The following is a 27,266-nucleotide window of genomic DNA, read 5'->3' as shown; positions in this document are numbered from 1 at the left end:
AACATTTTGGACGCTCTTACTCTCTAGTTGTGCTGGTCATTTGGACTCGGTTCTGCTTCCATCCCTTTGTTTTGTGCTTTAAACCTGAGGTGGTAACTATTTTGCTTTATATTCAGTGGTGATAGTCTACTAAGCCTGAAAGAAATAATGAGCCAGAACCTGTACAGAAGAGCAGAATATTACTCTGGAGGGGTTGTGACTGCAGCTGTTAAGACATAAGGTAGACAAAAGTAAGGCTGCTGCTTCAGTGGAACAGACACCAATTGATTAGGCTAAAACCTCTCCCTTTGACAAGGACTCTGAGAAACAGAACATTGATTCCATGGCAGCTGGTTTTGATAATAGAAAGTCTTAGGCTGCTAGAACTCTCTGCAGTACTGGTTAAAAGATAGACATCTAGCAGCAATCCTAAAGAGAGTGGAACAGCCAAGAGATGATGTAGGTAGAACTATGATCCTTTGCAGAATCAAAAGTCTCTGTCTCCAAATAGGGAGTTTCCCCATACATGATGCATTTGCCAACTTAAAATTAACATCTTCATACAATTCAGAGTTCATAGCCACACCAAGCATCTGGCCACAACTTCGGAAGCGAAAATCCTGGAAATGGTCTCAAGAAAATCTTAAGCTGTATGTATGAGATAAATATCCCAGTCATTGGCCTCTGTTAGTATGGCAGCTGTGTTTGAGACTGTGAAAACAGGTTTGGTGTGAAAACCTAGACTTTCAGAAGACAGTGTGCAGCATGTATTGCATCATATTTATTTAAAGTATTTTATACACCACCCTTAAACAAAGTGGCCAGCAGGGCAGTGTACAATAATAATAATAAACAAAACAAATGCCAGACAAGAAATTACACTAAATTACAGGCTATAAGGAATAGTAGAAGAGGCAGTTGGCTACCACAAGTTACAGCCATCAACACTCAGCCCCCAAGAACATGGGCAAAAAGAGTTCAAAAAGCCAAGCCTTGTTGGCCTTCTTCAATTTGAGAATAGAAGACTCTTGATAAAGGTACAAAGGCCAAGAGAGGAGAGAGTAGAATGATGAGAGATATCGAGCCAAAGACAAGATGGGGTAGGGAGGGATAGCAATGAAGCCTAAAAACAGCAGAGGTTGTAAGAATGGACATAAGGTACAATCAAACTGGAAAGATGGTGGGGCAATTCTGGAAAATGAGAATGGTGTACTAAAATCAAAATCTTAAATTTTAAAACAGGTAGAAACTGGAAGCCAATGATTAGAAATTAAGAGGAGTGGTATGGTTCAATCAGCAAGCACCTGACAGAAGCTTAACAGCTGTAGATTAGATGAGTTGAAAGCATTTTAGGAAGACAAGCAGAAGACGATTACATAACGAGTTACAGTAGTCAATTTTAGATATAACAAGAACGAAGATTATAACTTAAGTTGGGCAATGGGAAAAAGGCATGAACTGAATGGATTTTGTGGAGAGAACTTCACCTCTACATCTAGTTGAGGCTTAAAGAGAGGGTGGCATCAAGAATAACACTTAGACTGCAGATAGAGTCATGGAAAGACAACATGAAACCAGCAATGAGAGGCGTGGAGGGAAGGTAGAATCTTCAGCCAGAGAAACTAATGGATTCAAACATGGTAACATGGAGAAAATGGCAGTGGTCCTGGAGCCAAATCGTGAACTGACTGAAGACAGGTGTTAAGAGAAGTAAAGTCAGACGAGGATATCAACAGAGAGGAGTATAATCCACACATAAATAAGGACTGTAGCCTAATGAATGGATGAGTAATGCAAGAGCAAGAAAAATACTGAAAAGAATGGCTGCTAACAGTGAACCTTGGAGTACTCTAGATGACACAAAATGAGAAAGAGAGAAATGGTGAGAAGAAACCTGAAAGGCGTGGAGATGAAAAGAAGTAAACCCATTTAGAACAATGTCATGGACACCAATTTCCTGAAGGCGATAAAGCAAGAGAGAATAATCAAGTCAAAAGCAACTAACACTGCCTTATCATGATCAAGCGCTGTCTAGACTTCATTAAGTAAAACAGTAAGGAGACTCAGTGCTGTGGCCAACACAAAAGCCTGCCTGCCTAGGGCGAAGAACCAGAGTCTTATCTAGAAAAAGTGAGAATTGAGACAACACAGTCTTTTCCAGAACTTTGGCAAGAAACGGGAGATTGAAGATAGGGTGGAAATTGGCAAGATTAGAGGGATTCAAGGAAGGCTTGCACAGATGTGTGGAGGTAATCATGAATAGCTCTTGTGTTGTACTTGAGGGTTTTACGTAAGTGGAAAGTGAATTCTACTGGGGATGGAGATCTGTGGAGGAATTCAAATGTTGCTTCTTGGCCAGAGGTGAAACTGTGCTGACACATTTGCACTCCTCTAAGTTCAACGGAGGGCCAGAAACAGCCACTATCCCATCTGACTTTGGCAGGCACTCTGATGGTATCTTGTATACAGACCTGGTAGAATTTTGAGTCATTTTTCTCTGTTCAGAGACAGCCTGTGATTCCTTTGGGCACCAGCGGTATGGAAGTTACCAGCCCAGATAATGAACGCTACTCCATGGAAGATTCTCAACTTGTATGCTCAGGGGCTACCAATAACTGCATAAAGCTAGCTCCAATTTCTTGCAGCAGATGCTTCTTCGCCTTCAAATGGTCAGAGTCAACTCAGATGGACTCTTCTTGCTCAGGGAGACATTCCAACTTGCAATGCATTCAGTTCTAGATTTTTCTGCAGAAGGAAAGGTCAAAACCCTGACTTTGGCAACAGTTTTTTTTTTTTTAAATAAAGTAAAACAATAAATGTTTCTTTTTGAGAAGAAAAAAGGTTATAAAAAACAATACTGATGTATGACAAACACTTTTAAAGAGGGAGAGGTTCACCTCATGTCTGTTCACTAGAGTGGAAGAAATGAAATTGAGGAGCTGAGGAGAATGCTGCACACAAGGACCATGCAAGCCCAGAACTCTGAAGTTCTGAGCTGTGGGAGAGCAGATCCATCCCTGCGTATGTGTAACCATCACCCCCACTTGTGTGCCTGACGTAACCCTGCTTGTCATATGGTAAACTGAGTTGTTGAAAAAAAGCGGAGTAACCGTCTGATAAAGTTATTGAGTAGTCAATTTCTGTCTGTAAGAGGCTAACAAAATTTTAGACTTGGCCAAAAATACAGGTAGTGTTTTAGTGATCAAGATCTGGTTACAACAAGTAAAAGAGCTGCAGAAATCAGAAGTAACATATCAAATTCCTTGAAATGATTAAGGCTAACATATGAGGGTGACTGTTTCAGAACACAGCTAGTAAATCAGTCTCACTTGTCAAAAATAGAAAAGTCAAACTTCCAGCCGAGGCAGCGGATGATACGATCATATGGTTCCCGGACAGCAAAGTTATCCATCTCATCCTGCGGGAGGGCCACAGGTTTGGCATTATGATGAAAGCGGTGATCTGGGCTCATGCTGTCACGCCTACCTCCCTTTGACACATGTATCTGCAGGGTTATGTGCAGTTTCCCTTTCTTATCTCGAACTATTGCCAGCTCTTCCATGTTGCCCTCCAGCAGCCCATCCAAGGACTTCAACTGGTAGGTGTCCAAGAGGCCGTTGTTAATAGCCCTGAAAAGAAAAGTATTAGAAATGAGAGAGGAAGTGGTCTCACCTGTAGTGCTTCCTTCAGTATTATCAAGTTACACGGTTAATAGGCACCTTTTTCGAAAACTGCTCAAGGCAGAATCAAGGCTGAATTCAAGAAAGCGAATGATACATACCTGTAGCAGTTGTTCTCCGAGGACAGCAGGCTGATTGTTCTCACCTACCCTCCCTCCTCCCCTTTGGAGTTGATATTTCTTATTCCTTTGCTTTTTACTTAACTGAGCGGGAGCGGTCGCGCACAGGCGGGAAGACGGCCGCGCATGCGCGGTGGGCGTGCTCCGCGCGGGACCTCCCACAAGACTTTTTCCGGTTGGAGGGGGCTGCCTTGGGACGTCACCCAGTCGTGAGAACAAAGTCTCGTGGGAGGTCCCATGCACGGGGCACGCCCACCGCGCATGCACAACCGCTCCTGCTCAGTTAAGTAAAAAGCAAAGGAACAAGAAATAGCAACTCCAAAGGGGAGGAGGGAGGGTAGGTGAGAACAATCAGCCTGCTGTCCTCGGAGAACACCTGCTACAGGTATGTATCATTCGCTTTCTCCGAGGACAAGCAGGCTGCTTGTTCTCACGACTGGGGTATCCCAAGCTCCCAGGCTCACTCAAAACAACAAACAGGGTCAATTGAGCCTCGCAACAGCGAGGACATAACAGAAATTGACCTACGAAGAACAACTAACTGAGAGTGCAGCCTGAACAGAATAAAACTGGGCCTAGGGGGGTGGAGTTGGATTCTAAACCCCGAACAGATTCTGCAGCACAGACTGCCCAAACCGACTGTCGCGTCGGGTATCCTGCTGGAGGCAGTAATGAGATGTGAATGTGTGGACTGAAGACCATGTCGCAGCCTTGCAAATCTCTTCAACAGTGGCTGACTTCAAGTGGGCCACTGACGCTGCCATGGCTCTAACACTATGAGCTGTGACATGACCCTCCAGAGTCAGCCCAGCCTGGGTGTAAGTGAAGGAAATGCAATCTGCTAGCCAATTGGAGACGGTGCGTTTCCCGACAGCAACCCCCTTCCTGTTGGGGTCAAAAGAAACAAACAATTGGGCGGACTGTCTGTGTGGGCTTGTCCGCTCCAGGTAGAAGGCCAATGCTCTCTTGCAGTCCAATGTGTGCAACTGACGTTCAGCAGGACGGGTATGCGGATGGGGAAAGAATGTTGGCAAGACAATTGACTGGTTCAGATGGAACTCTGACAACACCTTTGGCAGGAACTTAGGGTGAGTGCGGAGGACTACTCTGTTATGATGAAATTTGGTATAGGGAGCATGGGCTACTAAGGCTTGAAGCTCACTGAACCTCTGAGCTGAAGTGACTGCCACCAAGAAAATGACCTTCCAAGTCAAGTACTTCAGATGGCAAGAAGCCAGTGGCTCAAAAGGAGGTTTCATCAGCTGGGTGAGGATGAGGTTGAGATCCCATGACTCTGTTGGAGGTTTGACAGGGGGCTTTGACAAAAGCAAACCTCTCATGAACCGAACTACCAAAGGCTGTCCAGAGATAGGCTTACCCTCTACACGATAATGGTAAGCACTAATCGCACTAAGATGGTTCCTTACTGAGTTGGTTTTGAGGCCAGACTCTGAGAAGTGTAGAAGGTATTCAAGCAGGGTCTGTGCAGGACAAGAACGAGATTCTAGGGCCTTGCTGTCACACCAGACGACAAACCTCCTCCACTTGAAAAAGTAACTCTTCTTAGTGGAATCTTTTCTGGAAGCAAGCAAGACTCGGGAGACACCCTCAGAAAGACCTAAGGCAGCAAAATCTACGCCCTCAACATCCAGGCCGTGAGAGCCAGAGACTGGAGGTTGGGATGCAGAAGCGCCCCCTCGTTCTGAGTGATGAGGGTTGGAAAACACTCCAATCTCCACGGTTCTTCGGAGGACAACTCCAGAAGAAGAGGGAACCAGATCTGATGGGGCCAAAAGGACGCAATCAGAATCATGGTGCCGCAGTCTTGCTTGAGTTTCAGCAAAGTCTTCCCCACCAAAGGTATGGGAGGATAAGCGTACAGAAGTCTGCTCCCCCAATGCAGGAGAAAGGCGTCCGATGCTAGTCTGTCGTGGGCCGGAAGCCTGGAACAGAACTGAGGCAGCTTGTGATTGGTCCGTGTGACGAAAAGATCCACCGAGGGGGTGCTCCACTCCCGGAAGATCTTGCGTACCACACTCGAATTGAGCGACCATTCATGCGGTTGCATGAGTCTGCTCAATCTGTCAGCCAGACAGTTGTTTACGCCTGCCAGGTATGTGGCTTTGAGAAGCATGCCATGCTGGTGAGCCCAGCGCCACATCCCGACGGCTTCCTGACACAGGGGGCAAGATCCGGTGCCCCCCTGCTTGTTGATGTAGTACATCGCAACCTGGTTGTCTGTCTGAATTTGGATCATTTGAAAGGACAGACGATCTCTGAAAGCCTTCAGTGCGTTCCAGACCGCTCTCAACTCCAGGAGGTTGATCTGAAGACCGGATTCCTGAAGGGACCACCGTCCTTTGAGTGTGGAGCCCATCGACATGGGCTCCCCACCCTAGGAGAGTTGCATCCGTCGTCAGCACCTTTTGCGGCTGAGGAATTTGGAATGGGCGTCCCAAGATCAAATTGGAGCGAATCGTCCACCAGCAGAGTGAAGTGCGAAAGCTGGCAGGTAGTCGGATTGCATCCTCTAGATTCCCCGTAGCCTGATACCACTGGGAAGCTAGGGTCCATTGAGCTGGTCTCATGTGAAGACGTGCCATGGGAGTCAAATGGACTGTAGAGGCCATGTGACCCAGGAGTCTCAACATCTGCCGAGCTGTGATCTGCTGGGATGCTCTGGCCCGGGAGGCAAGGGATAGAAGTGTCTGCGCCCTCGCCTCAGGGAGATAGGCATGAGCCGTCCGTGAATTCAGCAGGGCTCCAATGAATTTTAGTGACTGGACTGGGCGTAGATAGGACTTTGGGTAGTTTATCACAAACCCCAGTAGCTCCAGAAGTTGAATAGTCTTCTGCATGGACTGTAGAGCTCCTGCCTCCAAGGTGCTCTTCATCAGCCAATCGTCGAGATAAGGGAACATATGCACCCCCAGCTTGCGCAGCGACGCCGCAACCACCACTAGGCACTTTGTGAACACCTGTGGCGCAGAGGCGAGCCCAAAGGGCAGCACACAATACTGGAAATGCTGTGTCCCCCAATGGAATCGCAGATACTGTCTGTGAGCTGGCAGTATCGGGATGTGGGTATAAGCATCCTTTAAATCCAGGGAGCATAGCCAATCGTCTTTCTGAATCATGGGGAGAAGGGTGCCCAAGGAAAGCATCCTGAACTTTTCTCGGACCAGATATTTGTTCAGGCCTCTCAGATCTAGGATGGGACGCATCTCCCCTGTTTTCTTTTCCACAAGGAAGTACCTGGAATAGAATCCCAGCCCTTCTTGCCCTGGTGGTACGGGCTTGACCACATTGGCGCTGAGAAGGGCAGAGAGTTCCTTTGCAAGTACCTGCCTGTGGTGGGAGCTGAAGGACTGAGCTCCCGGCGGGCAATTTGGCGAAGTAGAGGGCAAATTGAGGGTGTACCCGCACCACACTATTTGGAGAACCCACTGGTCGGAGGTTATAAGAGGCCACCTTTGGTGAAAAAATTTCAACCTCCCCCCGACCGGTAGATCGTCCGGCACAGGTACTTGTATGGCGACTATGCTCCCTTGGATCCAGTCAAAAGCCCGTCCCCTGCTTTTGCTGGGGAGCTGCAGGGGCCTGCTTGGTCGCACGTTGTTGACGCGAACGAGCACGCTGGGGCTGAGCCTGGGAAGGCTGTCGGGAAGGAGGATTGTACCTACACTTGGTGTAAGCGTAAGAAGCAGTCTTCTTTCCCCTGAAAAATCGCCTACCTGAAGGGGTAGGTGCTGAAGGCACCCGGTGGGAGAGGTTGTCGAGGGCGGTTTCCCGCTGGTGAAGCTGTTCGACCAACTGCTCGACTTTCTCACCAAAAATATTATCCCCCCGGCAAGGGTCATCCGCCATCCGCTGCTGAGTCCGGTTATCCAGGTCAGAGGCGCGCAGCCATGAGAGTCTGCACATCACTATACCTTGGGCAGCGGCTCTGAATGCAACATCACAAGTGTCATAAATACACCTGGACAGGAATTTGTGCCACGCCTTCAGCTGCCTGACCACCTCCTGAAAAGGCCTGGCCTGCTCCGGCAGGAGCTTGTCAAGCAGGTCTGCCAGTTGCCGCACATTATTCCGCATGTGAAAGCTCGTGTAGAGCTGGTAAGACTGGATTTTGGTCACGAGCATGGAGGAATGATAGGCCTTCTTCCCAAAAGAGTCCAGAGTGTGAGACTCATGCCCCGGGGGCCCCGAGGCAGTATCCCTCGAACTCTTGGCTCTCTTGAGAGCAGAATCCACAACCGCAAAGTCGTGTGGCAACTGAGTCCTCATCAACTCCGGGTCAGTGTGGACTCTATATTGGGATTCCGCTTTCTTCGGGATGGTGGGATTAGATAAAGGCTTCAGCCAGTTTCGAAGTAGTGTCTCCTTCAGGACATTGTGCAAGGGAACCGTGGAAGACTCTCTAGTCTCTAGATGGATAGTCGAGAACCTTGAGCATCTCAGCCCTCGACTCATCCACCGTAACCATGGGAAAGAGAATGCTCACAGATATATCCCTAACAAAGGAGGTAAAGGAAAGGCTCTCAGATTGCGAAAGCTTCCTTCCTGGTGAAGGAGTGGGGTCAGAGGGAAGACCACAAGACTCCTCGGACGAGAAATACCTGGGGTCTTCCTCCTCCCCCCACGAGGCCTCCTCCTCGGTGTCGGACATGAGTTCTCTGACTTCCGTCCGAAACCGGGCCCGTCTCGACTCAGAGGAACCACGTCCTCGATGATGGCATCGAGAGGTGGACTCCCGCGCCGGCAGAGACGAAGCTCCCTCCATCGACGTCGATTCCACCTGAGTGGCAGCCGAGACCGGTGCCGCAAGCGGTACCGGTGTCGACAACTGCATCACAGGGCCAGAGCCAGCTGGCGCTTCCGTCAATGGTGCCGAGGGCACAAGCACCCCCAGCACCGGGAGAGACTGGCGCAGCAGCCCTTCCAGGATACCTGGAAAAATGGCTCGGAGGCGCTCGTCCAGAGTCTCTGTCGGGAAAGGCTGAGGGGCCGGTGCAGCAGTCGGTGCTCGAATCTGCACGGGGCCAGGAGACGGTACCAGACTGCCCGACGACCGACACCTCTTGGATGGAGGGGGAGCGGTCCTCCCGGCGTCGACGCTTCTCGGGTGCCGAATCCCTCGACGCCCCAGAGCTGCCGGTACTATGTAAAGGGGGCGACTGATGACGATGCTTCTTAGCCAACTTCTTTCGATGCACGTCATCGGCGCTCCGCGGTACTGACGAGGAGGACGTGGAATCCACACGCCTCCTCAGGGTTGGGTCCGAAAGGGGTCGGTCCCGATGGCCCTGCACAGCAGGAACTGCCGAGGCAGGAGGAGGCCCACTCGGCTGCTCACTGCTCCCAGCGAAAGATGGTCATCAGGCCGGTGGTACCTGTACTCCTGATGTCGATGCCATGTCCGGCGCCGAAGTCGACGCCGCCGGTGCCGATGCTGCCGAAGTCGACGCCACCAGTGCTGATGCTGCCGACGTTGACGCCGAAGGGCTGGCGCAAGCTCCAAAAATCCGATCCCGTTGATCTTGCCTCGCTACCTGTGTCCACTTCTTCAAGCCGAGACACAAGTTACACGCTTTGGAATTATGCTCAGGCCCGAGGCACTGAAGGCACCAAGCGTGGGTGTCGGAGAGCAAGATCTGCCGGCCGCACCGACCACACTTTTTGAAGCCGCTGAGTATCCTCGATGTCATCGACGGAAAAATCGCAGCGGCGAGGTCAAAATCATCGATGGTGGCGGGAAAATAGGGCCACCAAGAGAAAAAATGTGAATGCGCGGCCATGAGGCTGCGATGGCGGCGGAAAGAACTAAGAGAATTAGGAGACTTTGGTTTTTGTTGTTTTTTTTTTTTTTAAGAGGATAAGAGAGAAAGAAGGCGCAGACAGCGCCACAAAACAAAGAAAAAGTGAAAAAGGCCGCAAAAAACAGTTTCCAAGGCTGACAACGGAGAGGGACGCAAAGCAGTCACTCTCCAAGCGCAGAAAATGAGAAACTGAACGGGAGCGGTCGCACATGGGCAGGAAGACGACCGCACATGCGTGGTGGGCGTGCCCCGCATGCGGGGACCCTCCTGCGAGACATTTTCTAGTTGGAGGGGGCTGCTGTGGCACATCACCCAGTCGTGAGAACAAGCAGCCTGCTTGTCCTCGGATAAAGCTTGGGACAAGTACGTAGTATTTCTAAGGAACCACCACCATTCCAATATTACAAAACTAATATAAATCACAATACTCCCTGCAAGAGAATAGAGATTTTCACATATAGTGACCAGAACCATTCATGGTTATTAAACACATGCATCCAGTGTTCTCATAAGATGCAAATACAATGCTCACTTGTATCCAGTCGGTGGGTAATCCAAAACCGTGGTAAAGATGAAGTCTTATTTCTTATTTCTCACTCCCAGTGTGGGGACAAGTCTCCACAATGTTGAATAAAAACCACAGTAATTAACAATCTGGTCTTCAGTTGTGATGCCTAAGATCCGGCAGACCAGTATAGATGTTTCATTCCATTAGACTTGTTCAAGCTTATACTCGACATGGGTCCATGTTTCACTTAAAGCGTTATCAGGAGACAAAGCTTAAATACAGCATCTTAAACAAATTCTAGCCACATACAAGGCAAACATTCCAAGTTAACTCAATCTGCTGCTGTAATGGTGTTAGTGATAAAACCACATTCCCAGCATACCTTAAGTCACCCACATAGTGCGTGGACCAGGAGAGGCGTACCCGGGAACGTCCCACCAAGTGCAAGAAATTGGTGACACCTTTGATGTTCTCAGCTGTTTCAAAAGCAGAGTTCCCTCGGCCAAGGATCAGCACCGACTGACCAGCAAAATCAGCAGGGTCCACCGAAACCGACTCATAGCCCTCCATGTACTCTGAGCCAGGGAAGTTCAAAACATTTGATATCCACATGCCAGTGGCAACCAGAAGGACACTACCATAATAAAAAGAAAGAAAAACGTTTCACTAAATAACAAACTTTGGTGTAGAGAGGGAGGCTAGGAGCAGTGGATGGAAAGAGGAGGTAAAAAAAATGAGAGAGAGGTATGGGATAGGAAATTCTGCTGACAAAATTTATAGAAGCTTGCTGATTATTAGGAACCATCTTACCATCAGTTCCTTTCTACTAACTCCTACAATATCCAGGGTCAATAGGAACTGCCTCTTGGGGAGTGCAATATACCAGCAGCAACAGAAGTCCATTGATGACTCTTCCTTTCCAGGTTTCCTCACCTCCACTGCTGTCCTACAGTTCTTCCCCATCAGCAAATCATTTTAAAAAGATTTTTGCTTTACTGTATTTTTCAATAATATAAACAGTCATTGATCAAATACAAGTAATAAAGACAATACTCATAATGAAGAATAGTTGGGTATTATTTTTAATGTGTCCAATCAGCAAATTTAACTATGGGGACCTTTTACAAAGCTGCGCTAAAAGGTGGCCTGCGCTATTACTAACACATAGGTTTCATGTTAGCTGAGGCCACCTTTTAACACGCGGTACAATGGCTGATTTTTGTATATCGGCAAAAATGGCCAAACGCTAAGGGGGACAGAGAAGAGTGTGTAGGAATCTGTTGGCAGAGCAGGCCTAGGGCTGCCTAGGAACCTTGAGGCTCAGGCTGCTGAGAAGCAGCAGGGACATAACTCTTTTCATGGTCAGCTACGCCTTGTAAAAGAGACTGGGTCTCTCTAGGCTGGCTTGACCTAACCAATTGGAGAGAAGCTAGAGAGAAACAGACCTGATTAGGGTCTGGAGTAGAAGTGTTCCATCTATGGGCATCTAGTGAAAGCAGCAGAGGTCTGGGGAGACTTGGCCAGAGGTTCAAGTGGGATTTAGGCTGCAAAGTTGTATTCTTGGTGTGCCTTGCAGATTGGCAGTACCTGGAGGTTGCACCCACTGCACATGCTGAGAAGTCATGAGGGACTAAACCACTGGTGCATCCTGAACATACAGAAAAAGGTAGAGCAAGTGTTTCTGCTAAGTAGGATTTTGAGATTTTTGCTGTTTTGCCCTTTGGAAAGTAGGAGTATGAGATTGAAGGGGGGCAGACTCAAGAAAAATGTCAGGAAGTATTTTTTCACGGAGAGAGTAGTGGATGCTTGGAATGCCCTCCTGCGGGAGGTGGTGGAAATGAAAACGGTAACAGAATTCAAACACGCGTGAGATAAACATAAAGGAATCCTATTCAGAAGGAATGGATCCTAAGGAGCTTAGCCGAGATTGGGTGGCAGAGCCAGCCGGTGGTGGGAGGCAAGGATAGTGCTGGACAGACTTATACAGTCTGTGCCCTGAAGAGGACAGGTACAAATCAAAGTAGGGTATACACAAAAAGTAGCACATATGAGTTTGTCTTGTTGGGCAGACTGGATGGACCATGCAGGTCTTTTTCTGCCGTCATTTACTATGTTACTAAGAGATTCTTGGAGGAGTATTTTGAGCTTTAGATTCATCAAGGTCCCCATTTGCACTGGCACTAGCATGTTGCACAGGAATGTTACAGGAGAGAGGAAGATCTGTGGAGTTTGGAGCACCTGTCCGGGACCTCTGTAGATAGAAAGGGGGCAGATGGACAGTCTGCCCAAGATCTGACCCCAGAAGAGGGACTACTGAGGAATCTCCTACTTAAATCAGCTCAAGTACCATAGTGAATTTTTCTACCACCTTTTCATACTTTACTTTTACTATTTTGTTGGACGCTTTGCTACTGTTTTATACATACTTTATTTAAATTTTGGAATTTCAACAAAGAAAGGTGTTTTTATTACAAGAATCCCCTGGTGTGAACTAAGATGTCTTCTAGAGTTTTTGAGGTGTTGAATGGTTTCCTGTTAAATTAACCAGTGAAGGCCTTGGGGCATTTTTCCTACTCTGATCACCAGTGGCAAAAGTTCAACTTATGGACCTCCAAGACTAGTTAAAGTTCACCCCAGATCTGAGAAAAGATACAAATGGGCTCTGTTCTTTCTTGGGGTCTGAAGGAGCTGCTTGGACAAAATTTATACCACTGCCCTCCGGCGCAAACCCTTAGCACATTAAAGTTTTGATTTAAAAGGTATTTTAAAATGTTCTTAAACCCTTTGTTAAAAAAAAAAAAGAGAGACTAGATCAAATATATCATCTGATATTCAGCTGGCAGTGATTAGCATTTTGCTGATTGCTGCCAGGTTAAACCCATAAATTCAATGCTGGGCCATGTCTGGGCACTGACATTGAATTTCTGGATTTGAAGAACCAGTTAACCAGCCAGTTCAGTGCAAAATTCAGAACTTAGCTGGCTATGAGGCACCACATAAAGACAGGACTGACTTCTATGTGTGCCTATGTAAGCTGTGAGCTTGTGTGTGCTGAATATCAGCACTTAACCAGCCCAAGTACTGACTCCACCCTTGGAACTCCCCCAACATAGCTGTTTTCAGTTCGGCGCTAACCAGTTATTTTCAGTAACACTAACCAGCTTTATGGGCGATTTCTCCTTAAATGATCTAATTCTTGGTAGGAATATGATCTTGGAAGCCTCATAACTCGGAGATATCCATTCATTGATTCTATCAGGAAAAGAAGTGACTAAAAGACCCTGTGCTGGAGATACATTTGATATGCTCTTTTTTTTCCTATTGGTTTTAATAAAATCAAATTGAATTAAACAGTGAATTTGAAACTCATTCTGACAGTATGTCATGGGGATTCCTGCCTATGAAAATTTTCTTGGGACAGAGAGAGAGAGTTCCTTAGCTGTAGAAAACGTTAAAAGACTTTTAATTTAGTTGAGCCTTTTCAAGAAAAAATTTTAGTGGTCCTTTTTAAGCATTAGAGCATGCTTGCCGCAGCTTAAAAGGGCTTACTGCGGGATATGATGGGACATCCTGTGGTACGTTCAAATGTGTACATGCAAACTATCTGCTAAAAAATTTTTTTTTCTGAGGGGGCATGTCTGGGAGTGGAAAGTAGGCGTTTCTGCACAAATCAGTTATCACATCTACAAAATAGGTGGCAGTAAGGGCTTATGAGCTAATTTTAGGTAATGGCCGCACACTAATGGCAACACTAGCACGTGGCCATCAATTTGGAAAATAAAAATCTACCATTTTCTGGCTGAGGTAACAATGGTATTAACATGGAAAAACCCACATAAGGATGCGCCAAGGCCACTTTCTACCACAGCTTTGTAAAAGGACCCCTTAGTTACACAGGGCTCCTTTTACAAAGCCGCACTGGCGATTTCAATACGGCAAATGTGACAAAGCCCTTAGGAATTGAATGGGCTTATTAGCATTTGCCGCACCGGAATTGATAGCGCAGCTTTGTAAAAGGAGCCCATAATGGGCTAATTTTCGGAGATTCCAAGTTTATATCCTGAAGCCTTAGGACCCCTTTTGCTAAATAAAATGCATTAAGCTGTTATCATGAGAATTAGCTTACCACCTAGTAAATAGGTGGCAGTGGAGGCTTCCACACTAAGAGCCATGTGGTAATTGGGAATTTAGAGCTTCTTTACAAAGCCATGCTAGCGATTTCTATGTGGTAAATGAGAGAAAGCCCATTCAATTCCTATAGGCTTCCTCTCAGGAATCACTAGCATGGCTTTGTAGGGAAACTTGCTCACTAAAACGAGTGCAGGCCACTTTTTAATATGGCTTAGTAAGAGCCCCTACATCAAGATTTCCTTTTCTCCCAAAATAGTGTATTTTTTAGGCTGTGAAAGGGGTTTGCCTAGCAGCTGCTGCGCAACAATGCTGACAGCCCATTCACATTGAATGGGCTGTGTCAGCATTATCACACCGACAGCCACTAGTGCAGCTTTGTAAAAGGGGTGGAAAATAGCAATTTTTTTAAAATTGTTTTTCATTTCATATGTTTACAAAATTTTAAAACAGAGAACAAAAAAGTAGATGGAGTAGTGGAGGAGTGGCCTAGTGGTTAGGGTGGTGGACTTTGGTCCTGGGGAACTGAGTTTAATTCCCACTTCAGGCACAGGCAGCTCCTTGTGACTCTAGGCAAGTCACTTAACCCTCCATTGCCCCATGTAAGCCGCATTGAGCCTGCCATGAGTGGGAAAGCGCGGGGTACAAATGCAACAAAAAAATAATAGATAAATACGGTTAAAAAGGCTTTTGTTTATAAGTTAATGTTCTATTTTAATAAATACTTTTATTATTTGGAATTGTAAAACAAGCTGGGAAAGCTGAAATACTTTTTATTAGGCAATTTATTTTAAAAAATGGGTATTTTATAATAAAGTGATCCTTAAGCTTTAGGGAATTTTAGATTATATGGAGGGGGTGGGTTGGGAATGGAAGGGTGAAAAAGCGTGCCCATGTTTGTAACCAGTAGAATAATGAACAATGTTAGATTATCTATTTTTGAAGACAGTAGAGTCACTGAAAGTTCCTTGAACCTGGGGGATATTTAAAAGCAATCCCTAGATGGGTGGAATCCTGGTGCCACTGCCCTGAGGGCTGAAGCCCTAAACAGGCTTCCGAGAATGCCACAATGTCCACCCTGTAATGCTTTGCAAAGGTATGCAGGTTTGACCACGTCACCACCTTGCAAATATCTGCCAAACCCAATGAAATAGTCTCTTCCCAGGATGTTTCGTAGAATGAGCCCGCAAGGCCCAAGGCCCCTGCTTGTCCGCAAGCAAATAAGCTGATGCGATAGCCTTCTTCAAAAATCTAGCAATTGCAGGCTTGGAAGCCATGAGACCAAGCCCCTGTTTACCAAAAAGCACAAAAACAGTCTGTTCAATTTGCGAAACTCATTTGTGATTTCCAGATAATCTAATGAGGATACTGCACATTGAGAAGCTTCAAGGAAGAATACTGAGCCTCCTCGTCCTCACTGCAAAAGGATGGAAGCTCTAGAGATGAAATGCTGATTCCACTTTCAGAAGAAAGGAAGGAACTGTAAACAGGGAGACCCTCGCCTCTGAAAAGCAGAGAAAGGGATCCCAACAAAAGAGTCTGAAGTTCCAAAACCCTATGTGTTGATACAATAGCCACTAAGAACGCTGACTTTAGCGTAACATCTTTCAAGGAGGCCTTCTGGAGTGGCTCAAAAGCAGGCTTCTGAAGAGCTCGGACAAAATTAAGGTTCCACTCTGGACACAGTGTATGAAAGGGAGACCACAAGCAGCACACTCCTCACAATATCCAGGTGAGCCACAAGAGATGTCTTCTGTAGTTGGCCCTTAAAACAGGCTAAAGCAGAAACTGAACTTTTAGAGAACCCAATGCCAATCTTTTCTGAAGACCTGCCCGGAAAAACGCTAGGATGCGCTCAGAACACCAGCCCTCGAATGTCCCCCAAACCCTCGAATACGCCATGGATGTAGAGTGTTTCCGACCCTGAAGCAAGTTAATGACCACATCAGAATAACCACTTTGTCTCAACCGAGCCCTTTCAATGGCCAAGCCATAAGACCAAAGGGGCATGGATCCACCATGAGTACCAGACCTTGCTTCAGTAAGCTATGTACCTGCGGAAGACAGAATCTCCATCCACCAGTCAAATCAGGTCCATGTACCACGACAAATCCGGGGCTACGAGAAATTTTTCACCCCCAGTGCAATGTGATCCTTTGACACACAGCCTACCATGGGCCAAGGAGGGAAGACGCACAACAGATGTGTCTCTGGCCAGGGCTGCAATAGGCCATCGAACCCCATCAAGCCCAGTTCTTTCCAATGGCTGAAGATCTTGGGCACTTTGGCATTCCTTTTCGTTGCCATCAAGTCCAGAAGCAGAGAATCCCATCAGTCCACTATCAGCTGAAAACCCTGGTTGGACTGTTCCCATTCTCCCAGGTCCAAGGAGTGTCTGCTGAGAAAGTTCTCCTCCACATTCCAAGACTCAGCGATATGAGCTGCTGACAAGCTGAGATTTTTCTCTGCCCAACTCATTAGGGAGGCTGCCTCCACTGCTATTAGACGGCTACAAGTTCTGCCTTGCTTGCTGATATAAGCCACTGCTGTCGCGTTGTCGGAGAAAACTGACCGGGGCCTCTGACAGAAAGGAAGTGAAGTTGCGTAAGGCATTCTACATTGCCCTGAGCTCCAAGTGATTTATTGACCTCTGAGACTCCTATTCTGTCCTGGTGCCCTATGCCAGATGGAACTTGTATTGAGTTCCCCAACCCAATTTGCTGGTAACCAATGTTTTATCAGAAAGGGAGCTTCAACAGTCAAACTCCTGGGTGACAACTACCATTGCATACTCCGTCTTGCAACTAAAGAGTGCAAGAAAGATGGACATCGTATTTCTGTGACACTGGAGACTAGCGGCTGAAAAGAGACTCCTGTAATGGCCACATATAAGCCTTTGCCCATGGCACTGCTTCTATCGCCGCCGTCATTCACCCCCACAACTTGGATGTAGTCCCAGACCCCAGGCCTGCCATGACTGAGAAGACGAATCTGTTGAACCAACTTCAACCTCCTGCGTTGTGTGAGGAAGATCCTCTGCCTTGCATCAACTGCAGAAGATGGACCACTTTGTCTGTCGCCATCACATTGAACTAGGATGACGCACAATGAGCCGGTAGTCAAAAACTAGTGAACTCCGATGATCAAGGTTATGGTGGTGACGGCAGCCTTCATTTCTCACCAGGGAAGCGACAGCCCAGCACTGCAAAATGTAGAAACCTCTGAAGTGGCAGCAATATGGGTATATGCAAGTATGCCTCCTTGAAATCGTGGGCAGTGAAAAATTCTCTTGCTTGAACCAAGGCTATGACTGCTCTCAGCATTTCCATACAAAAGAGGGACATTCTGAGGCAGTGGTTTGAGATCTAAGACTAGAAGAAAGGCACTTTCCTTCTTTGGGACAACGAAGTAGACAGAGTATCTGTCTTGTCCCTGTTCGGCCTGAGCACCAGCAAGGAATCTAGAGTGGCCTGAACCTCAACTGTCTTGGTTCTCTTTCAACAAGAAGAAAGGAATGACTGGGCGGGAGAACTCCCAAATTGTAAACTTCTGTAAGACTATCCAGAACCTACTGGTCTGACATGATTTTGGCCCACTCCTCCTGGAACTCCTGAAGACATCCTCCCACTGGAGGAAGAGAAGAGTGGACCGGCCTTGCGTATTGCGAAGCTCAGGAGGCAATGGGTGCTCTTGCTGACTGAGAAGAGGACTTCCTGCTCGCATAAAAGGAAGACTGGCATGTCTGAAAGCGAGACTTCTGACCATACTGCTGACAACCAGGACGGTACTGTCTGCTGCCTCAAAACCCAGAATCCGCTGAAGACGGAGGACCATAGGCTTTCGGCTTATCCTTCGGCAACTGCTGTGGCTTAGTTTCCCCCCAGTTCTTTCACCAAGTTACTAAAGTGTTCTCCGAATAGCCACTTGCCCTGAACGGGCAGTTTAACCAGACATGACACTACGTCTGCTGTCCAATGCCACAACCTGAGTTGCCGATATGCCGTGACAACCGAAGACATACTACAATGCCCCCTTCTACAGCAAGGTGGTCTTAGTTACCGCCATAACAAGGAGTCCACCCTGCGAAGCTGCAATTTATCTTTCTTCCAATAAATATGTTTAAATGATTTTTATTAGTTTTTCACTTAACACAACATACTTATAATGCATATTGTCCAGACAATGTATTCCGCTAATACAGTCACTTCTATATTGCTATCAGTGTCTGGATCTTCCAATAAATATAATACTTAAATTGCATCTCCACTGTAGTAAGAAGAGATATGTAGTTTTCTTTTAATTAATGGAGGAAAAAAGCCTCAAAGTACCAAGGTCTATAGATAACACTTTTGGTACTGAATCAATCCCGTTCGCCGATTTTTCAGTCTTTAAGGGGATTTGGTATTTATCATAGGCTAAAAAACCTCCTTGATCATGTGTGTATGTGTGTATGCAATGCTTAACAGGTTTGTAGGGTGTCTAATCTTTTATTCCCTTAGATCTCGCTACTAACTGCCATCATTTGCATACTGTACTGATTCACCACAATGGACTTAGCTTGTGTTGTGCTCTCAAATGGAGTCCACGGTTGCCTCATCCAGATCTCCCCTGACCTATTTATCTTTCTCCTCCGTAACCAATGGGTAAAAGTGAGTCATGGTTCTTCCCATTCTCAGCCCTATGTCCGGTGACCCCCATTTTGCTGAAATCAGGTCCCAATGCATCGGGAAGGCCTTAGAAGGACCTCGTAGCCTCTTTATAATCAACAAAGATGGAATTCCTGACACTGCCTCAGAAATAAGGGTACCAAGTTCTTCTTTATGAAAGAACTTCAGTCCTTTTGGATCATCCCCCTCCTCAGGACGGAGAGCTCTCCTCTACAGCGCCTTCAACGATGGCTCCTCTGAACAGACCAAGCCACATCAGATAAAGAGGGAGAAGCAGAGACAGCCTCATCTGCCCACTCCAGGAGGTCTAAACAAGATCTCTTAAGAGCTAGAGGGGCAGCGAGGAGAGAAACTGAAGCACCTTGCAGCAACTCTGACTGTCCTTGCTTCACCTTGCTTCAGTAAATAGGCCTGGAGAGCAAAAAAAAAAAAAAAAAACTCTGGAGAACACAAAGATCCTTATGCAGCTAAATGCTCTGGCGGGCCCTGAAGCTGTACAATTGCAGCTGTGATCTGCGCATGATCAGACAGTGGCTGTTCCTGCCAGTTGGCCCCGACAAACTAGGCACCTGCCCTGCCAGAGAGATTGAAGTCCCCGGCCTATTCAGATGCTGCACCAAATCAGAAGACATGCTGCCGCCAACTATTTCCTCTGCATACACCGGGATTCTTGGCTTGTATGCACTGCAACGCCAGCCCGTAGGTCCCACAGTGGGAACACTGCCTCTGCAGGAGTTGCCATTCACCCCAACTGTCACCAGTGCAGCACAACACAGTCCCAAATGATGAGTCAGGCTTCTCCTCTGCACCAAGTAGAACCTGCTGCCTTCCAAGTGGTTCAGAGTCAAACTTTAATTGGACTTCTACTTCCAGCTGCTCCCTCTAAGCTCATAGTCTCCACAAGTCTTACCCCACATGAGAATCAGGACTGATACTCTGACCCATGCTCTCCAGTAAACCTCTTCTCTTTTTTTTTTTTTTCTTTTTTCTTAGGGCATTGTGCTAGAAAAGGACAGCTCCACAGGAAACTGGGAAGAGGTGAACAGAGGGCCAAAGTAAATTCACGGGGCACCAGAAGACCTCCAGATATGTCTCTGTAGATTCACGTCACCTGCAAAGCTCAACTGGGGACTAGTTGACCAACTGGTCCAGGAGCAAATCACTTGGAACCAGAGACTGAAAAATGTGTCCATCCACTTGCTGGATAGAAAATACTGAGGACCTGGACTTGATGCCAAGTGAATTATCTCAGCTAAAAACTGAGCTGAGATAATTCACAACCATCCTACAGATTCTGGAATGGTGGGAAGCTACGCAATGGAAGGTTCCATTAACTTGATGTTTTGTATGGCAATAATAAACTGAGGGAAAGCCCAATTGCAAAGGCAATATTGACTACATAAAGCAATCAGAAACAGATTTCAAATAATTACACACAAACATTTTTATTACATAAACAAAGTCCTGTTTGTATGAGTGGGTTGCCACAGAAAAGAAAGTGCTCATAGCATAAAGTCTCTGTCCACCGTAAGTTATATACCCAATATGTTATGGCAGATGCCTGCATCATAGGCCTCTTAACTGTTGTGGTGGTAGAATAACATATAGGCAGTGTGTTGTAGAGGACAATATCAAAATAAATCCACCAGATTCTGTCAGAAAGATACCAATATCAGACACATAAATGAAGTCTCATGTCAGTTGTCCTAAAAGTTATCCAGCCAGCACTGCAACAGTTAAGAGGGTCCCGACACATGCATTCTGCTAAAATATGTTTGGCATATAACACATAGTGGAAATCAACACAACAGGGGCAGTACACAAGGGCCCAGTGCCTCTCTTTATGTGATGCAGCTTCATATCATCCGTCTCCTCTGTATCCAGCATTTCTCCCACTTTCCTCCCCTGGTCTACCTTAAACCATGTCTTCTAGCAAGTCCCGGGCAGCCCCAAAAATTGACAGATGCTGCCTGCAGCCTTCTCAGAGCCGATCTGATGAGAATTTAAAAATAAAGGGTCATTCTAAAGTTCTTAGGATCATTCTACACTCTAAATTTGTCCTCTAAGACACAAATTAATGCACTAACAAAAAAACAAAAAAAAAGTTTTGGGGTCAAGATGGCTGCCAAATGCTGAACTGCGGTGCTCCAGGATTCCTGCTGGAAAGTTTTCTTCCTTTTTGTTGCTCATTTGCTATGCCCCATACGAAGCGTAAGGGGATAGTGAAGGCGTACCTCCGCCAGCTGGATCTTCATTCCTGCTCCAGCAGACTTGGACCATTTTGCGGCCAGACTTCAGCTGGTGTACCAGAATGGGAACCTTGCTGTGCAGCCCAACGAAAGAGCATCAGACTCTATGGGGAAAGGCACGTCGTCGTTCCCGCTGGATGCTAATATCCTGCCGTGTGCAGCTGCTCTGCATGTAGAAACAGCAGTTTCTCAGCCGGTGGAATTATTGATAGCTGGGGCCTGCGGCGGTGGGAACTCCCCTGCAGTGAGTACAGTTGAGTGTGGATTCTTCGGAGAAGTCAAGGCGTTGACTACTCCCACGGCAATTTCGCTGGAAATGCTTTGGTTAGCAATTAAACAAATGGATAAAATTATTAAAAGGTCATTGGCTGAAACTTTGATCTTAGTAAGTAAAGTTAAATTACTTTCTCAGAACTTGGATGAAGTTCTCAGGAAGGACTAATCAGGTTCACATACACAAGGGGAGATTAAAAAAAATCTTAGTCTGTACTCTATAGTAAAAGATCAGAAGTTTATGCATAGGAAATTTGAGCAACTAGAAAATTATAATTGAAGATTTAGAGTTTTGAATTTCCCCAGATTAATGGGAGTAACTCCTGTAGATTCTTTTAAAAAATTTCTTATGGAATGTTCAAAGTTGCCTCAGGAAGCTGTGCCTTCATGTAATAAAAACTTTACTTTTTGCCAACTGCTCAGAAAAACCCTGAAGAGAATTTACTTCCTAATCCACAGGTGATGGATATACAAATTCAATCTTCTAATAAGGATGAGTTAAAAGATCTCTCAGTGTTTTGGGAAGAATTCTTTTTCTGAAACCTCCGCGCGTGGAACATTGTCTTTGTTTTTGAACAAGACTTGACTCTAATATGCAACTTTATTTTAGGAACTTTGGTGTTGTTTTCTATGGTCAAAAGATTTAGTTATACCCAGATGTGACTAAGAGGACACAGGCAAGATGGAAAGAATTTCTCATAAGAGATGAAAAAAAGATTCAGGAGCTACTTTTTTATTAGCATACCCATGTAGATGTGTGGTGAAATACCTGAGAATTAAACATGTATATTTTGACCAATAACATCTTCAATCTTTTCTTGATATAAAGAAAGTTAACCAGCAGTGTACCAGCTAGTTAGTTATAAATATAGGCTGTTTGTATATTCTGGCTAGGCTTTTTCCTTATTTTACTTTTTGGATCTCCTTATCAACAGGTCTTCTCCCACTTCTCTTTTTGGGGTCTAAGAAAGGGTAATGCTAGAAATTCTTCTTTTGCTTTAAAAGGAGTTGATTAAGGTTATTTTCTATTCTTTTTCCTCTTTTTGGAATATATTACAATATCCTTTTTCCTCTTAGTATTTTGATTGAGCTCCGTTTTTTTTGTGCAAGTGTTTTGAACTTGTAAATTATTTGAAATAAACAAAAAAAAATTCTAGACTAAGACAACTTTGAGCTATATGACCTCTAAATTCAAAGTTTTACAACTATAACACAGGCAATTCTCCTTCCACAACTAGATTACTGCAATGTATTATACTGCAATATTTCGACCAAACTTCAGAAAAAGTTGCAGTTATAGAATATCACTGCTAGATTAATTTAGCAAATTCACGTTTGACAGCGCTGCTCCACTTCTGACAGAGCGTCATTGGTTATTTGTTAATAAGCATTAATTTTAAGTTGGCTTGTTTAGTTTTTAAATCAATGTATGGCCCAAAATTCAGAAGGAGGTACTGACTTACTTCCTATTCCTCCTTGTACACATAATTCTTGTTTTCTGCCAACTTTATAAATAGGATTCCCTTCATTTAGAAATGTCTGTTTAAAGTCTGTTTATGACCGCTCATTCCTGTTTCAAGGTGCAAGAATCAGGAATGCTTTGCCTTGTGAACTATGACAAAGTCCATCATACTCATGGTTCAGAAAGGCCTTGAAAACTAGTTATGAATTTATTGTTCACTATAAATCTCCCAGATGTTGAAGTCCATTTCTGAGTATTAACCGCTATAAATTATATATGGAAACAAAGAATAGAATTAGACAGAGATGCTGGTCTACAAGGGAGGATGGAGAGAAGGGGAACTATGTGGGATAAGCCATATGGGGTTGTCAAGGAGAAAAGTCATAGGAGGATATTAAGTACAGAGGGTAAAAATGCATCCATGGTGATAAAAGGAAAGACAGAAGGGATTAGGAGACCAGGGAAAGAATGGAGATGGGAACTGGGGGAGCTAGGGGTGAGAAGGAGAAGATGAAAAGTTGATAGGCAGTTGAAAAGTAAAAAGAAGGTGATGGAAGACTGCAGGGTGAGAAAGTAGGTAAAATCGGAGTTGACAGAAAAGAAAGAAAAGGGGGAAGTTAACAGGGAAAGATAAAAGTCAAAGACAGATGTAATGAGGGAATGGAACAAGACAGAAAAGAAACAACAAATGAACAGCAGACTTTGAAAAGAGCAGAAGACAAAGAGGAAAGCAGGACCAACATAATGTAAAAATAAAACGTCCAGACAACAAAGGTAGAGAAGAGTTTTATTATGACTGCATTAACTAGATTGTTAGTTTGGAAAATGTGTATGTTCAGTATAGGAGGAAATGCATTTTCTATTTTTATTTCTCTCATTTTGTGGTACATGCCTAGTTTGGCTTCTTGAGGTTCCCAGTACAATTTTTAAATTCATATCTCAATTTCTAATTTGTGATCCCTTGTTCTGTATTTGATGAGGGTCTGTCCATGTTTTGAATGTCCCAAGAAACAACAAGGCAGCCGATCTGCAAACTCCAATGTGGAAGTAAACCGGGCAGATCAGTAGTAGATACAAAAAAATCTTTATTGTACAGTTTCAACCAAATGGCCTGACACAGGCCATGTTTCGCCCACAGAGGGGCTGCATCAGGGGCTACAAATAAATATAAAAACATAATAAAATTAAAATAGAAAATGAAAACCATGACATGTAAAACAAAATGGGGAACCAAATTAACACATATCTTACTTTAAAACTGAAGTAAAAAAGCATATACATAGTACATATCAAGAGTAATAAATACCAAATATCATGCTGGCTAAAAAAAATACACCACACACAACGTGAATGCGACTAACATCTTGGCATTATACCTTTGAACCCATGGGACATATATACTAAAACAACATAAATATGTAATATATTAAAAACAGAACACAACTATGTGGTCTATATACTGATCTCCAAGGAATAATACAAAAGAAGCCCAAACTACTAAATAACCTTATCATCTATATAAATAATTCTCACCTCCAACGTTCTGAAGCTCACTGTGAGCAAGGGAAACACTGAAGCCCTGTAGTGTTCCAGGCTATCAGCACCTCTCACTCTTAGACTCACCCTCAGCCACGCCCCATCCACACATAATTCACAACCCCAACATTCTAAATGTAAATTTGTAGTTGCAAGATCTCATGAGTGTCTGCCCCGCCCTCGCATCAACGTGATGACGTTGCGGGCGGGGCTATGACACTCAGCAAATCGCCAGTTCCACCGCCCTCCGACGCTCAACGACGAACAGCGACCTACGCATGGCCTCCACCCTCCCCTCGACGCAGGGGGTGGAGTGCCGTCCGAAAAGCTGATCCACCGGGACCCCGAAGCTCCCGCCCTCCAAAAAACGAGGGACCTCCACCCTACCGACTCTGCCCTCCTGTGCCCTCCCGACTCGGCCGTGCAAACAGCTCACCACAATGCCGCGATCCCCAAGCTGCCACTCTCCAAAAACAAACGAACCGCCTGGAGCAAAACGTCGGTGTGTAGCAGGCAGGGGAAGGAGTAACAAGGCTCGACGCTCAACAGACAGGAAGGTCCGGAGGAGGAGAAGGTGGGTGTGTAGCAGGCAGGGGAACGAATAACCATGATCGCAGATCAAGAGGCAGGGAAGCCCGGAGGAGCAGCAGCTAAAACCTGTCACTGCTAGCCGGCAGGGGGAGGAGTTCGGAATAACGCCGATCAAGTGGCAGGCAGGGGTGCAGGACGAGTACAAGGTGGGGAGAGAGCCAGAGGGATGGAAGCCCCTTGGCAAGCACGCAGTCACTGCCCCACACACACACCCACTCTCTCTCACACACACTAACTCTCTCTCTGTCACAAATACACAATTGTATCTGGCACGCAGGCAAGAGGGAGAGAAGGGGGCCACCTGGCACACACACACTCTCTCTGTCACAAACACACACACTTGCTAGCACCTGTTTCATTACACACACTCTCTCACACACAAACACTGACACACTCTTTCTCTCTCTTTCACACACACTCCATCTCTTGCACACAGTCTTTCTGAAACATACACTCCGAGGAAAACCTTGCTAGCGCCCGTTTCATTTCTCACAGAAACGGGCCTTTTTACTAGTATAAAATAAATGCAAATGGCATAAATGACAGACACGTTACTCCCTTAATGCCCTTGTGAATATGGCACCATAGCCGGTTAAAAAAAAACCCTAGCATAATCAGCAGTACCAACGTGAGTCTGTGAGCATGCTGCCATCTTCTGGAGAGTGGTTGGTAATCCTTTAGTTAGTTTTTTTCCTGTGTTTATTTATGCATATGTTACCATCTTCTGGCAAGCAGCAGTTAGAGCAGTCTTTTTTGACTGACTGATTTTTGTCTTTTTGGTTCTTTAGTTTTGATTGTGCTGGGGTTTTTTGTTTTTTTTTTACTGACTATGGTGCCATCTTCACAAGGGCATTAAAGGGTCCTTTTACTAAGGTGCGTTGAAAAATGGGCTGCGCTAGTGTAGGCGTGTGTTTTGGACGTGCACAGATCCATTTTTCAGCGCGCCTGTAAAAAAGGCCTTTTTTTAAATTTTTGCCAGACATGCGGCAAAATAAAAATTGTCGTGCATCCATTTTGGGTCGGAGACCTTAGCGCCACCCATTGACTTAGCAGTAAGATCTCATGCAGTAATCGTCTACTTGCGTAGAATGCCGATTACTGCCTTGTTTCCACTGTGCGCAGGAAAATAAACATTTTCCTGTGCGCGTAAAAAACGAAATTACCACCCAGGCCAGACGGCAGCTCCAAATTGACGTGCGTAGAACACACGTACTCAGCTTAGTAAAAGGGCCCCTTCTTGAATGTGTCCTAAGGCATAAGAATCTATATCAACTTAAGTGCTTTTTCATACTTTATACATTAATTTTAAGTAAAATTATAAAGTATGGAAGGGGAGAGAAGAGGGGATGGGGGAGGACAGGAGGGAAGGGATTGATGATATTGAAGATGTTAAAATGTTGAATTCTACTATGTTTGTCAAAAAATAAAAAAAACTTTATAAAGTTAAAAAAAAATTATAAAGTATATATGTTTGAAAAAAATGAGTAGTTTTGAAAATAATCAATAATTCTTCATACCTATGTGGAGGCAGGTGAGTCAAGGGTAATGTTGCCCTTGGGAAACGAGTTGCTGCTGAGGTTGTAATATAGGTTTACTTGAGTCTGCCAGATTTTAAGAATCATTAACAAGCTGAGTTTTGGCGCTGTGTTTCTTTTATGTTCTATTTTTACTATATAACATATTTACATTATTTTAGTATATACTAGTAGAAAAGGCCGGTTTCAGACACAAATGAAACGGGCGCTAGCAAGGTTTTCCTCTGAGTGTGTGTGAGAGTGACTGAGTGAATTTGCGAGTGTGTATGCGTGACAGAGTGAGTGAGACTGTGTGCGAGTGTGTGTGCCTGGGGCCCCTCCCTCCCACCCAGTTCCAGTGTCTCCCCTTCCTCCATGTTCCAGGGTCGTCATCCCTCCCTCCGAGTTCCAGGGTCGCCCCCCCCTTTTGGTTTTTTTTTTAAGTTTTGTACAGGTGGTGCATTCCTCCCCTCTCGTCCCCTCCTCCAAATTCCAGACCCCCCCCCCCTCTGAATTAGACCTCCCTTCCCCCACTCTCCGAGTTCCAAACCCCACCTCCCTGCCTCCGATTTGCAGACCCCACTCCTCCCTGCCTTCCTCCCTCCGATTTGCAGACCCCCCTCCCTCAGATTTACAGACACCCTCGGAGTTCCTGACCCCTGGACCCCCTGCCGTGACCCTCTCGAGCCCCCCCTTCCCGCCGCCAACCCTCGCATACCTGTGCTGGCGGGGGACCCCAAC

General features: G+C 45.6%; 2 protein-coding genes across 2 annotated transcripts in view; both read right to left on the bottom strand.

Moving 5' to 3' along the window:
- FOXRED2 (FAD dependent oxidoreductase domain containing 2) overlaps nt 1–27,266 on the bottom strand; it is a 121,187-nt gene that overhangs the window by 70,284 nt on the left and 23,637 nt on the right. Inside the window, exons 4-5 of the mRNA XM_030206801.1 lie at nt 10,488–10,739; nt 3,309–3,608 (exon numbers count right to left, since the gene is read on the bottom strand). Of these exons, the coding sequence (XP_030062661.1) occupies nt 3,309–3,608; nt 10,488–10,739 (552 nt within the window). The remainder of the gene's footprint in view (nt 1–3,308; nt 3,609–10,487; nt 10,740–27,266) is intronic.
- The window catches only part of TXN2 (thioredoxin 2), a 253,113-nt gene that overhangs the window by 202,263 nt on the left and 23,584 nt on the right, over nt 1–27,266 (bottom strand). The gene's annotated exons all lie outside the window — the stretch shown is intronic.

The sequence above is a fragment of the Microcaecilia unicolor genome, chromosome 1, assembly GCF_901765095.1.
Source record: "Microcaecilia unicolor chromosome 1, aMicUni1.1, whole genome shotgun sequence".
In the NCBI taxonomy this organism is placed as follows: domain Eukaryota; kingdom Metazoa; phylum Chordata; class Amphibia; order Gymnophiona; family Siphonopidae; genus Microcaecilia; species Microcaecilia unicolor.
The sequence above is the reverse complement of the archived record's forward strand: the minus strand, read 5'-3'. Positions and strand labels throughout refer to the sequence as shown.